The sequence below is a fragment of the Melospiza georgiana genome, chromosome 25, assembly GCF_028018845.1.
Source record: "Melospiza georgiana isolate bMelGeo1 chromosome 25, bMelGeo1.pri, whole genome shotgun sequence".
NCBI classification, from domain to species: Eukaryota; Metazoa; Chordata; class Aves; order Passeriformes; family Passerellidae; genus Melospiza; species Melospiza georgiana.
In genome coordinates this window covers 7,162,966-7,176,212 of record NC_080454.1, presented here as the reverse complement: position 1 = coordinate 7,176,212, position 13,247 = coordinate 7,162,966, and the positions used below count along the sequence as shown (strand labels likewise).

The 13,247-nt window shown below is 50.9% G+C and overlaps 1 protein-coding gene across 1 annotated transcript in view; it reads right to left on the bottom strand.

The window, feature by feature from the left end:
• Positions 1 to 13,247, bottom strand: part of LOC131093384 (zinc finger protein 850-like) — a 253,540-nt gene that overhangs the window by 53,481 nt on the left and 186,812 nt on the right. Inside the window, exon 4 of the mRNA XM_058040536.1 lies at positions 4,271 to 5,305. Coding sequence (XP_057896519.1) covers positions 4,271 to 5,305 — 1,035 coding nt within the window. The remainder of the gene's footprint in view (positions 1 to 4,270; positions 5,306 to 13,247) is intronic.

Here is a 13,247-nt window from a genome sequence, read left to right as displayed (position 1 = left end):
AAAAAGTCAAGGTAAAGGGACCAGCTGGTGAGATTCAGTTCCTGGGAGGGAAGTGGCAAGACGGACTGTAGTAAACCCCATACATTTAGCAAAAGCACCATGGAGAATTTAACAAAAGAAATGCTGACACAACAGCAAGGAAGCTTCCTGACTCCATGGACATCTGCCCTATAAACTGTCTCTATAACCATGTAAGGAAATGCCATGGTAGCCTTTACCTATCGGTCATTTTATGATCCCCCTAATCCCTTGCCATTGGTCAAGTTTGGATACTTGCCAAGCCTATAAAAGTAGCATGCTGTACCCTACTAGCTCAGAAGGAGAAGAGCCGAGACCCTTCGTGGACCCCCAAATAAAGCCTTCTCTGTGGAACACCTTCTGCCTTCTTCTCCTCTCTCCGTCTGCTGCTGCCTCAAGCCCGGGGCTCCACTACCCAGCAAGCAAAGAGATGAGGTCCTAAGAGCTGCTAATCACTATAGAGCTGAATATCACCAGGCTTGCTAGAAAGGTAGCCCCGCAGCATTGGCCTGAGCTGGCTTTGGGCACCCGCTCCCTCCTCAGGGACTGAGATCCTGAGCACCAAGGCTCTGCTTCATGATAAGGCTGATCGGAGGCCTTATTAATGGATGGCATCAGATTCCTACAGACGTAATCAACAAGATCACAGCGATGTCTCCACCCACCAATAAGAAAGAAACACAAGCTTCCCTAGGTGCCACAGGCTTTTGGAGAATGCACATTCCTGAGTACAGTCAGATCGTGAGCCCTCTTTACCTGGTCACCTGCAAGAAGAACGAGTTCCACTGGGGCCCTGAGCAGCAACAAGCCTTTGCCCAGATCAAGCAGGAGATTGCTCATGCAGTTGCCCTTGGCCCAGTCAGGACAGGACCAGAGGTGAAGAACGTGCTCTACTCTGCAGCCGGGAACCATGGCTTGTCCTGGAGCCTTTGGCAGAAGGTGCCTGGGGAGACTCGAGGCTGACCACTGGGATTTTGGAGTCGAAGCTACAGAGGGTGAGAAGCCAACTGCACTCCAACAGAGAAGGAAATCTTGGCTGCCTGTGAAGGAGTCCAGGTTGCCTCAGAGGTGATTGGCACGGAAGCACAACTCCTCCTGGCACCCCGACTACCGGTGCTGGGATGGATGTTCAAAGGAAAGGTTCCCACCCCCCACCACACCACTGATGCTACATGGAGTAAACGGATTGCTCTTATCCCACAGTGTGCCTGTACTGGAAACCTGAATCGCCCTGGGATTTTGGAGATAATTACAAACTGGCTGCAAGGTGAGAACTTACTGATGAAGAGCCACAAGAACCAGTGACACGGGCTGAAGAGGCTCCTCCCTATAACCAACTGCCCCCAGAGGAAACGCACTACGCTCTTTTCACTGACTGTTCCTGTCACATTGCAGGGATGGACCAGAAGTGGAAAGCAGCCGTATGGAGCCCCACATGACAGGTAGCAGAGGCTACTGAAGGAGAAGGTGGATCAAGTCAACTTACAGAACTCAAAGCCGTTCAGCTGGCCCTGGACATTGCTAAGGGAGAGAAATGGCCAAAGCTCTGCCTCTACACTGATTCATGGATGGTAGCCAATGCTCTGTGGGGATGGCTGGAGAGGTGGGAAAAGGCCAACTGGCAGCGTAAGTGTCACGGTTTGACGCTGGCACAATGCCAGTGTCCCCATAAAATATATGCTCCCTGGTGTCTGCTGTGAGATGTGACCAGGAATAAGCAAAGCAGGCCCCCACTTAGAAATAAAGAAAAGAAACCTTTATTAACTAAACTACAACTCTAAGTAACAATAAACACACAGGGAAAATGAAAACTTTCCAAAAACATTTCCTCCCCCTCCCACCAAATTTCCAATACACCTATCCCACAAATCACCAACTCTCGGTCCATCACCACCCTTTAGGTAATCAATTCTCAGTTCATCAAGGGGAGAGGAGTCCTTCTTGTGCCACAAGCTTCCCCAGGAAACACCGTTGAAACCTCGTGTGTTTCCACGTCACTCGTGGCACCGCCTGGAGAACATCTGCCATCTTCCTTCCATGTCCAGTGCTCTCACCACTGCACATGGACCAGAGCTGCTTCTAGGGTTGTCCTTTTAAGGATGCTTTGTCCCGTTCCAAAAAGGGCACAGTCTTACCTTTGGGACACCTGTGCCCCCCAAATTTCACCCCCTGGGGCCCAGGGGTACCAACACTGAACCCTCTTGGCTCTGAGCCATTGCCTTCCTCTGGATGCAGTCTCTGTGTCACAGGAAACATGGTTCTGTCCATGGCCATACAGGAAAAGTCTAGCTAAGGCCACTCCATCATCTCTTCCCACCTAAGATTCTTCTCTACTCTCCCGACATCTTTCACTTGCCCAGACCTTCACACTTGCACATTTCCTTCCTCCATTTCATCTCTTATCTCTCTTCTAGGAAAGGTTAATGTTCTGCAAAGTTTTCCTTGTCCAAAAAAGGGTTAAAAGCTCGGGCTCTACCCGCCCAAAGCTCCCACAGCTGCCAGGCCCCTTCTCGCTGCATCCCCCCGCCCTTCTCCGCCCTTCTCCGCCAGCCGCCCTTCTCCGCCAGCCGGGCTGTGCTGCCAGCACAGGATATCAAATTTCACGGGGGCACAGGCGCTCCGTCTCTCTCTGTGTCCTGGGGGGCAGGTGTGGCTGCCCGATGCCCCTCAGGGCTCTTCCACCCTTCCATCCTCGGGCCAGGCCTACCTCACCCAGCCCCAAACCAGCCAGGAGCTGGGCAGGGGAGGCCCGACCTGCTTCCCTTTTTGGAACCCAAGAGAGCTTCCCCCCGGGAGTGCTCTGCTTTTTAACCCCTGAGTTCTCAGAGGCGTATCCAATGTCCCCAGTGGCCAAACCAGGTGCCAGTATTCAAATGTGAGCACCTACTGGCCTGACCACTTCATATCCCAGAAAACTAACTTCCTCTCAAACCACGACATCTATATAATCTCAGTCCAGTTTATCCCAGTCTGTAGGAACCCAGTCCATTTGATCCCAATCCATATTTGATCCCAGTCCATATTTAATTCCTGTCCATACCTTACCCTAGTCCATATTTGATCCCAGTCCAAATTGATCCTAGTCCAAAATTGATCACAGCCCTGATTTGATCCCAGTCCAGTATATCCCAGTCCATACTTGATTTTAGTCCCTATTTGATCCCAGTCCATGTTTGATCCCAGTCTGTACTGCCCTTCACACGTTCCAAAAGTCTGGAATTCCAGCTTCCAGCCAGGAAAAGATGTTCCTGCCCTTGAAGGGAAATGGAGCAAAATCCTACAGAGACATTTCCCTGCCAGCCTTCAGGACTTCAGCTCCTGGGACTGGGAATTGAAATAATAATTGGGAAATAAAATAATAAATAATCAGGGGAGGGTCTGTGGGGACAGAGGGGTCATCTAAATCAGGGCAAGGGTCAATTAAATCAGGGCAGGAATCAATTAAATCAGGGGAAGGTGAATTAAAACAGGGAAAGGTCAACTAAATCAGGGGAGGGTCTTTGGTGGCAGGGGTCAATTAAATCAGGGGAGGGTCTTTGGTGGGCACTGGGGCAATAAATCAGGGGAGAGTATTGGGTGGTCCCTGAGGCAATTAAATATAGGGAGGGTCTCTGGTGGTGCCTGGGTCCAGGGAGACACTGAGAGAGAAATGGAGCAGGCGAAGAGAGGTAGGAGAGAAAAGGGACACAAAGACAATGAGCTGAGAAGGCGGCACTCTGCAAACAGAACTGCAACAGACTGAACATGAACGGGAGAGAAATCAGTAAGTCTCAGAGTTTTATTTGCTGTCAAATATATCCCACACACCCAGCCCGACACAATCTCCATCCCACCACTCTAATTGGGACCCCACGACTCTAAATCATTTCCCAACCTCATCTCAGCCTGGTGGTTGTGGAATTGAGTGAGTTTGGCATGGGATTGAGTTTTTTGAGGTGGGTTTGAGCTCTTTTTGGGGTAAGATTGAGCTGTTTTCACTGGGATTTGAGTGGTTTGGAGGTGACAGATCCATTCCTCTTGGCTTTTGCAGTGCAAAGAGATGGAGAATAGAGAAAAATTAAGGTGAAATTAAAAGGCGAAGCAGCCAGGTATGTTCTCAACATGGATCACAGAGAACGTGAGTGACCAGGGCTGTGCCCAAAGTGCCTCCTCCAGTGGGGGATGGAGCTGGAGCAGTGCACGAAGTTCTGCCCGTACTCGGGGCACTCACAGGGCTTCCCTTACCGGTGCCTCCGTTGGTGTTGGGTCAAGCTAGAGCTGCTGGAGAAGCTCTTCCCACACTGGGGACACTCGTAGGGCCGCTCCCCAGTGTGGATGCGCCGGTGGGTGATGAGGTTGCAGTTGTACTTGAATCCCTTCCCACAGTCGGGACAGCGGAAGGGCCTCTCCTCTGTGTGAATCCGATAGTGCAGGAGGACACTGGAGCTGGTCGGAAACCTCTTCCTGCATTTATCACACTCGTAGGGCCTCTCCCCAGTGTGGATGCGCCGGTGGTTGATGAGGGTGGAGTTGTGCTTGAATCCCTTCCCACAGTCGGGGCATTGGAAAGGCCTCTCGTCCCTGTGAATCCGATAGTGCCGGAGGAGAATGGAGCTGGTCTTAAACCTCTTCCCACACTTGGAACACTCATGGGGCCTCTCCCTAGTGTGGGTCCTCTGGTGCGTGATCAGGCTGGAGCTCTGGCTGAAGCACATCCCACACTCGGAGCACTTGTACGGCCTTTCTCCAGTGTGGGTCCTCTGGTGGTTGATCAGGTGGGAACTCTGGCTGAAGCTCTTCCCACACTCCCCACACTCGTAGGGCCGCTCCCCAGTGTGGATCCTCTGGTGCTGGTTCAGGCTGGAGCTCCAGCTGAAGCACTTCCCACACTTGGAACACTCATAGGACTTCTCTCCAGTGTGGATCCGCTGGTGCCTGATCAGCCTGGAGCTCACGCTGAAGCTCTTCCCACACTCCTCACACTCGTAGGGCCGTTCCCCAGTGTGGATCATCTGGTGGCTGATCAGGCTGGAGCTCACGCTGAAGCTCTTCCCACACTCCCCACACTCATAGGGCTTCTCCCCAGTGTGGATCCTCTGGTGGCTGATCAGGCTGGAGCTCACGCTGAAGCTCTTCCCACACTCCCCACACTCGTAGGGCCGTTCCCCAGTGTGGATCCTCTGGTGCCTGATCAGGTTGGAGATCCACCTGAAGCTCTTCCCACACTCCACGCACGTGTGGGGCTTCTCCCCGTCATGGAGCTGCTCATGGAGCACCAGCTCCAAGCTCTGGCTCCATCTCCGGCCGCCTTCCCGGCCCAGGCTGGCTCTTTCCCCCTCAGATCCCCGCCGGCTGCGTTTGCAGCCCCTCCTCGTGTGGCATCTCCGGGGCTTTTCCTCCCCGTTGGCTTCCTGCGCCGTGGAGCTGCTCAAAACAGCCTCTTCCACCAGGTTCTGCCGCGGGCATTTGTCCTCCCTGCTCTCCATGCTCAGCTCCTGCTCTGGGGGAGGAAGGACAAGGACAGGATGGGATTTGCCTCCATGCCACAGACAAGGGCAAGGAGATCCCCCCAGAGCTGAGCTGCAGCCGGGCTGTGCTAGGCTGGGAGATGGAGCAGCACAGAGGGGAAAGGGGCACTGACTTCCTCCTCACCTGCCTCAGTGTCCTGGGGCATCTTCCTCTTCCTCGCAGCTTCCCAGGCCTTGGCAATGGGAAATCCTGGTTTGGGGAAAACAAGGGATGAGCGCGTTTGTAGGAGCATTGGGGGGTAGGACGGTCGGGACAGACGGAGACGAGAGAGCTCTGCAGCCAGGTCATGAAACTTGTGGTTTATTGCAAAGGGCCTGGGTGCAGGGCCCTGCTGGGAGCTGCCAGGCACAGCTCGGAGCAGGCCCGAGAGAAGAGAGGGGTAGAGAGGGTGAGAGGGTAAGAGAATAAGAGGGGAAGAGCATAAGAGAGTAAGGTTCCCGTTACAATACAATAAATCTTCTTCTGTGTTGAATATTCTATTTCTCACTAACCAATCTAGTACAAGATACAAATCCTATAGCATTTACATACAGCCTGTAAAAATCATTACATCACCATACTGTGTTACATTTTAAACCCTAAAAATTCCTCTTTGGACCCCTTCAATTGAGCTAGTGGGCTCTGCTCTGACCCTTGGATCTGTGTTGTTGTCATCTTATTGTATTTCATATTTCTGGAGTCCCATATATTGTTATGATATTCTTAAAGTCCATACCTTCTAGCTGGTTTTCTACCATACAGCTCCTCTCTGCTCTGCTGTTCCTCATGGCTTCACAGGGGCTCCTTCTGGGCTCTCGACCCACCCCCTTTTATCCCAGCTATCTTTGCAAGCCACAGCTGCTGCCCAACTAAGGACTTTACAGCTGTGGCTCATTTAGAGCAACTAGGACCCACTTATCCAATACATAGGACTCTCACTACATTTCCCCTTTTTTCTGTTACTAACAGATGTATTCAAATACAATATCGATATTCAAGTACAATATATTCATTTCCTTTACAATACATGTTTTATCCCAAGACTCAAAGGCCCCATACACCACACAAGTACAATACACACATTCCCCCATGGCTCAAAGCTCATGTACAACACACACAGCTTCTTGACTCAAGGGCCATAATCCAGCACAGCTCTTTAAGATTCAATAGCTATGTTCTTTCTGCAGTTCTAGGCTGCCTTTTCTTCCACAGCTCTTCAGGCTGCTACAGCTCTCAGGCTATCCTTATTTTCCACAGCTCTTCAGGCTGCATACCTCTATCATGTCGGGGTCACCAATTGTTGTTGTTATCTTATTGTATTTCATATTTCTAGAGTCCCATACTCTTGTTATGATATTCTTAAAGTCCATACCTTCATGGCTGGTTTTCTACCATGCAGCTCCTCTCTGCTGTGCAGTTCCTCATGGCTTCACAGGGGCTCCTTCTAGGCTCTCGACCCACCCCCTTTTATCCCAGTTGCCTTCATGAGCTACAGCTGCTGCCCAACCAAGGACCCCGCAGCTGTAGCTCATCCAGAGCAACAGGACCCACCTATCCAATACATAGGACTCTCACTACATGTCTGCAAGCAGAGGGAATTGTTTCATCAAAATGGGGATTACCTTCAGTTGGGCCACACCATTGTTTTCCAGTTGTTTACTAACTGAGGTATCGCAGAGCTTGCTTTCATTTCAATCTTCCTTATATTTTTTATGTTCACAAAATCTTTTGCCAGACAATCGTATTTATAAGGCTTTCCTGTTTCATCTTCCCCAACACACATTGAGTTTGAAGGTCGCTCTGCCCAAGTCCATCTCTACAAGTCACTGGCCATCTGGGCTCCAGAAAAACCTCCCAAACACCCAAGATTCAGCCCTGAAAAAGCCTCCCAGGAGTTCCCCGTCCCTGGTTCCTCCCCTCTGGCATTCAGGGGGTTCCCCCCTGTCCCAGCTGTTGGGGGTCGCACTTGGATTGGGGGTTCCCCTTCTCCTCAGTGCCTGCCCTGCCCAGGCTGCTGGCAGTCCCACCAATGCCAAAAGCTCCCCCCGCTTCGCTCTCCCCATTTCGGGATGCTGGGGCTGTTTGGGCTCCTGGGCTCCCTTCTCCCCTCATTCTCTGCTCTGGGCTGTGAATGAGACGAGGGCTGGTTGTCCCAGACCTGCCAAGTGAGTGCTGGAGTCTCCCACGCTGCGTTTCCACCTTTCCTCAAGGGAAGCAGCCAGTAAAGAGACAGAGTGAGTGATGAGAGGAGTGAGAGAATCCCCCGGGGTAACTGGGACTGGGTCTCAGAGAGGGGCTGGACCCCTCGGAGGAAGGGAGCAGAGGAGTTTCTGAGCCCAATCCACTAGGAAATGGGATAAAAGGGGCTCCTAAAAATTCTGCTGCTTTGAGGGATAAGAGAGCCCAAGAGCATCCAGAATTAAAACCTGCTGGGTTGAGGAATTAACATTCCAAGAGCATCCACGGTTGAGCAAAATTCTGCCGGATTGAGGATATGCTCAAGAGCATCTGGGTTTGGGCAGCACAGCTGGGTTGAGGGATATCCAAGAGCACGGGAACTGGCCAGAAACACCTTGTAATAGGTGATGTGAAAGTGTATTATATGATAGAGATAATTCATGCTATTAATGTATAAAATATTGTAAAATCCACATTATGTCTTTAGACCATCCTGGCAGGAGCAGTGTCTTATTCATATACATCTAGTTCCTGGACTTGGTTGAGATAAACATCGGGGTTTTCAATGAAAGAATAGAAGCTTCCAGGGCGAAAATCGCTGGCTTCCCCGGGTCACCAGGTCCAGCCAAGAGTGATTTTTGTCTCGACAATTATACAGCTACCAAGATGATCCACAGCCCCACCCTGATGCATGTGAATGCTGACTTCCCCGGAGTCTACTAACAACATCAGACACCAGACTGAGTCTTTGTCCACCTCTGCACAGGTAAAGACACGGTTATGCATGGGAAGAGACACAAAGAACATTCGGTCATCTCTGCCTCGAGCAGAATAAATTGTAAAGGAACTCGCTGCGTCAGGCAGCATTTGTGAACAGGGGGAGACTCTGACATTCGGAGCTCAGATCCGTTTTCACCCAGCACCGAACCTGGGCTCGACGCTGACCCTTGGCTGTGGTGGTTTTGACGACCGAACTTCAGTCGCACAGAAAAGTTAATAAAACTTTGCTAAATTTTCTTATAGGTTTGGCTCTCGATTTGATAATTTATAACAAAAGGTACCTTATTGTTGTCTTGTTGTGTGTGAGAGTGAGTCACACACAAAATCAGCCTCAGCTTCCCGGGCGGGTGGGAAGGGGGGCTGTGGAAAGAGGAGTGTGTGACCCACAAATAAGCCATTGTTCTCCTGGGCGTGTGGGGGCTGTGGCATAAGGTACAGGTGACCTGCAAACGGGCCATTGTCCCCAAGGCATGTGAGGGGGCCGTGGCTAAAGAGTGTGAGTGACACACAAATCAGCCTCACAGGTGAACAGCACCCGAGGCAGCAGAGTCAGGGCCCTCCCAGGAGGCCCGGAGATACTGAGACCCAGAGGCCACCCCAAGGTGAGGGGGGGTCACAGGGACCCGCGATTCTCTGTCAACAGGGATCCACTCTGTGTCCTGAGGGTGGGAAAGAATGTGTGGAAGGGAATGAGAAATAAAAGTGAGTGAATGTAAACGAATGAAAGTATAGGTAATGTAGATTCTGTATTTTAAGCTTCACTGTATCTCCTTGGAGGGAGGTGTATTGTACTGAAAGTAGTGTGAGAAAAAAGATTTTTATTTTTATGTGTGTAGTTGAAAGAAATTGGTATTTAGGTTGTTAGTGAAAGTGAAAAACAGAGGCAGAAGAAGAATAGATAAGATCTTGAAAAATGAGACAGAAAACCAGTAATTTGGACACAGGGGAAAAAAAATGAAAACAAATAGTCCTGTGGGAGTTATATTAGCTAACAGAGATACAACTCCTTGCAAAAGGAGAAAATACAGGGTATGCAGTAGTCGATGGGAAAAACATGCAAACTATGGAAAAAAGGAAATTAACCTTAAACTAGTAAGCTCAAACTTGTGAATTATATACTTTAAAAAGAGCACTAGAATATTTAACATAAAATAAAGGAACTATATATGCTGATTCAAGGTATGCCTTTAGAGTAGTACATACCTTTAAAAAATTTGGAAAGGAAAAAGATTACTTAATTCAAGAAGAAAAGGACTAGTACATGAGGAACTTATTTTAGAGGTTTTAGAGGCATTTCAATTACCTAAAAGAGATAGCTATAGTACATATTAGGGAACTCCAAAAGGGAAAGACCCCAGAAAGAGGAGGAAATAATTTGGCAGATCACAAAGCTAAGGATGCAGCAGAAAATGGAGCTGAAAGAGTTATGTTAATACTAACTCCAAATGAGGAAAAACCGGAAATACCAAAGTTTAGGGAAGCCGAGAAAAAAGACTTAAACAAGACAGGAAGTGAACAAGATAAATCAGGGAAATGGAAACTTCTTGATGGAAGACAATTACTTAATAAAATATGTCTCTAAGAAAATATTAGAAGACAGGCATCAGAAAACCCACTTCGGAACTCAAGCTTTGTGTGATCATTTTTTAAGGAACTACGGGTGCATTGGGATTTTTGGATTTGCAAACAAGTAACTGAAAGATGCTTATTTGCCAAAGGATAAATAAAAAGGTGGTGGGAAAAACAACATTAGGATGTCATGAGTTAGCTCATTGACCATTTCAAAGTATCCAAGCAGAAGTTTAGATTTGCTAGGCTCTGGATTTATTTGTAAAAACCCCATTTAATCTAGCAGAGAATATGCCATATGTTAGACAGGAGATTTTAGAAGAATAAAAATCTTTAAAGTATCAGAAACCTCCGAGAAAAAACAAGAAAAAAAAATGGGAAATGAAAGGGAAGGGAAGGGAAAAAGAGGAAAAATCAGAGAGTGGGATCCTCTGCAGGTCTTGCCCCCTCCGTTCGCAGCCCAAGCGCCTGTCCCGGGTCCTGGCTCGCTGCCCGCCTCAGCTCCACCTGCCCCGGTTTCCATCCCAGGTGCGGCCTCACTGCCCAGGGCAGCTCCCCCTGCCCCGGCGCTGTCGCTCAATTTGTGTGCCCTGCTCCCACTGCCTGGCCCGCGGCCGCTCTGCCGGCCATGCTGGGGAAGATGGGGGTTGCTCTGTCCTGCCGCCTGCTCCAAGGTCACCGTGCCCACCCCACCCAGGGGGGGTCCAGCCATCCCATACCCAGCTGCCCTGCCCGTGCCACCTGCGCTGGGCACCGCCGCTGCTGCCGGGCTCTCCCACCTGCCTTTGTACTGCCGGCAGCTGCCGGATCAGCTGCCATCAGCCATCTGGGGGCTACCCACACTCCGCCTTGGGCTCCACAGGAAGATCCCCCTCTGCTGATTCCGGCAGCAGACCCTGCCCACACTCCCACCGAGCCTTGGCAGGATATCCTCCCCTGACCCCATCCTGCTCTGAGTTACATCCCCTTGGTAACCACAGCTCCGGCTGTTCAAGGAAACTCTCTCTCTCTACAGGAAGCACCTTATTGAAACACTAGGAGCTCAGTTAAAAGGCAGCCCTCTCCAAATTCTTTCCCAAAACACGGGAGAATGGCTAGAGAAGGTAAAAAAGTGAAAGAGTTAGATGAAGAGATTGGTGTATTTCCGTTCAGAGAGGTTCCCATGGGAGGGATGCGCTGCCCCGCCCCGAGGGAGCCACCAGCGCCCCTGCCGGCCGTGCCCGGAACTGCACCCAAGGGCAAAGCGCCGCAGCCTAAAGGCCGGGACTGGGTTCCCGCTCTGTTTGCTGTCAGTGCCGCAGCTGTTGCTGTTTGTTTGCTTTATTATACACACTAGTAAAGAACTGGTATTCCTATTCCCATATCTTTGCCTGAGAGCCCCTTCATTTCACTACTCTAAACATTAAGAGGGAGGCGGTTTGCATTCTCCAGTCCAAGAGAGGCTTTCTCTGCCTTCCCAAGCGGACATCTCTCTTGTAAAGCAAGACAAGCACCCACAGGCACTGAGGGGGCTGCAGAAGGCGCACAAGAAGGCCCTGCAGCACTTGGGCACAAAGGCACAGCAGGTGAATGCAAGAAGGGAGCAGCAAAAGGCCAAGCTGAAGGCAAAGGCCAGGGCACACTTACCATAGCCCCTGAGGGATCAACTCCAGGGACCAAGGGGGCCCCAGCACCCAGGGCACGGCTCGGCCACAAGCACCTGGCAGAGGCATTGCCCTCCTCGGCCGGGGAGAGCCCACCCAAACAGCCCCTGGCAAGGAACCAGGGCTCCAGCTGCAGGGCACAAGGACACTGCAAGCACAGACAGCAGCACCCTCAGGACCAGCAAGTCCACCCCTTGATGGACATGGATTGGCAGGGCTGTCACAGCTCCCATCACACCAGGGACCCTCCACACTGGAGCCCTTGAGAACATTCACGGTGGGTCTGCATTGAGAGGAGGCATTTCCTGATGGACACAGGGGTCTCTAAATCCACTCTAAATCTTACACCTAAGGGGGGGAAAATGCTAAAAATATGTTTAATTAGTGAGGGGATAAGTGGGAAAGATGTATGGTTTTATTCAATCACTGTAAGTAGATCCGGGAGATGGGTTTGAAATGCGTGAATTTTATTTGCTCCTAATTGTTATCATGATTTACTGGGAAGGGATTTGATCGCTAAACTCGTAACACAAATTAATATTATAAAAAGGGATACAGAGGCCAGTTCTTTTGTACCTCTGTGTCAAATGTCTGACGAGGCATATCTGAAGTGAACCCAGAAGTGTTGGCAGCCCAAGGAAAATAGGGAAAATTAGATATGGAGCCTCTCCAAAGTACTCTGAAGCAAGCAGAACAAGGGGCGTCTAAAAGCAACACCCTGTTCCAGGGCAGGGAAGGAAGGGGAATCAGACACAGCGCAGGTCACCGCCCCATGCTCAGCACAACCCACACAGCTGTGGGTGCTTGTGAGAGCCTGGCACTGAAATGCCCTGAGCAGGAAGGCTTCAATATCTTCTGCTGACACCATGGCACCTAACAGCGGGGCAAAAGCAATTCTCACTGCTTCAGCAACCACTGGAGCAGATATCAAGGCACATTCTTCCACAGGAAGCTGGGCTGGCACAGAGCCTGCCCTGGCACTTTGCTGCTGCCAACACCCAGCCAGGACATCGGCTCCTTCCTAAGGAGTGCAAAGCAGCACCACTGGTGGCCAAGGGGCCCATGCCAAGTGTCCCTGAGGCCAGAAACAGCCGCCAGAACAGCTCAACACGGAGGGACCCCTCAACCTGGCCTCAAGGGCTCTGAAGCCCCAGAGATTTGCACTTCCCGTCCGCAGCAGGAGGATGGGAGGCCGCCCCTGAGCCTGCCCTGAAGGCAACGCAGCAGCAGCCAGGGCTCCACATCAGGCCAAGCCCCTGCGCCTGCCCACAGATCCTCACCTGGAATCCTCTGCAATCCTGGCCACCCTCCTCTGCCATCTCCAGCCCCTGGGGCCAAGCCTTGCTGCCACTGCTGCAGCTTCAGCGCTGGCTGGGCCTGCACTGCCACAGCTGCTGGGGAACACCACGGCACAATTCCACTCTGGGGCTCCCTGACACCCACACTCTGGGCTGCCTGCCACTGCAGTGCTGCAAAATGTACCGATTTTGCTCCTTTTGAATCTTATTTCTCTGCTCAGGCTTGGTTTTCTTTGCCTTTGGGAAATGAATTTTAAAGGTTTTATTTAATGAG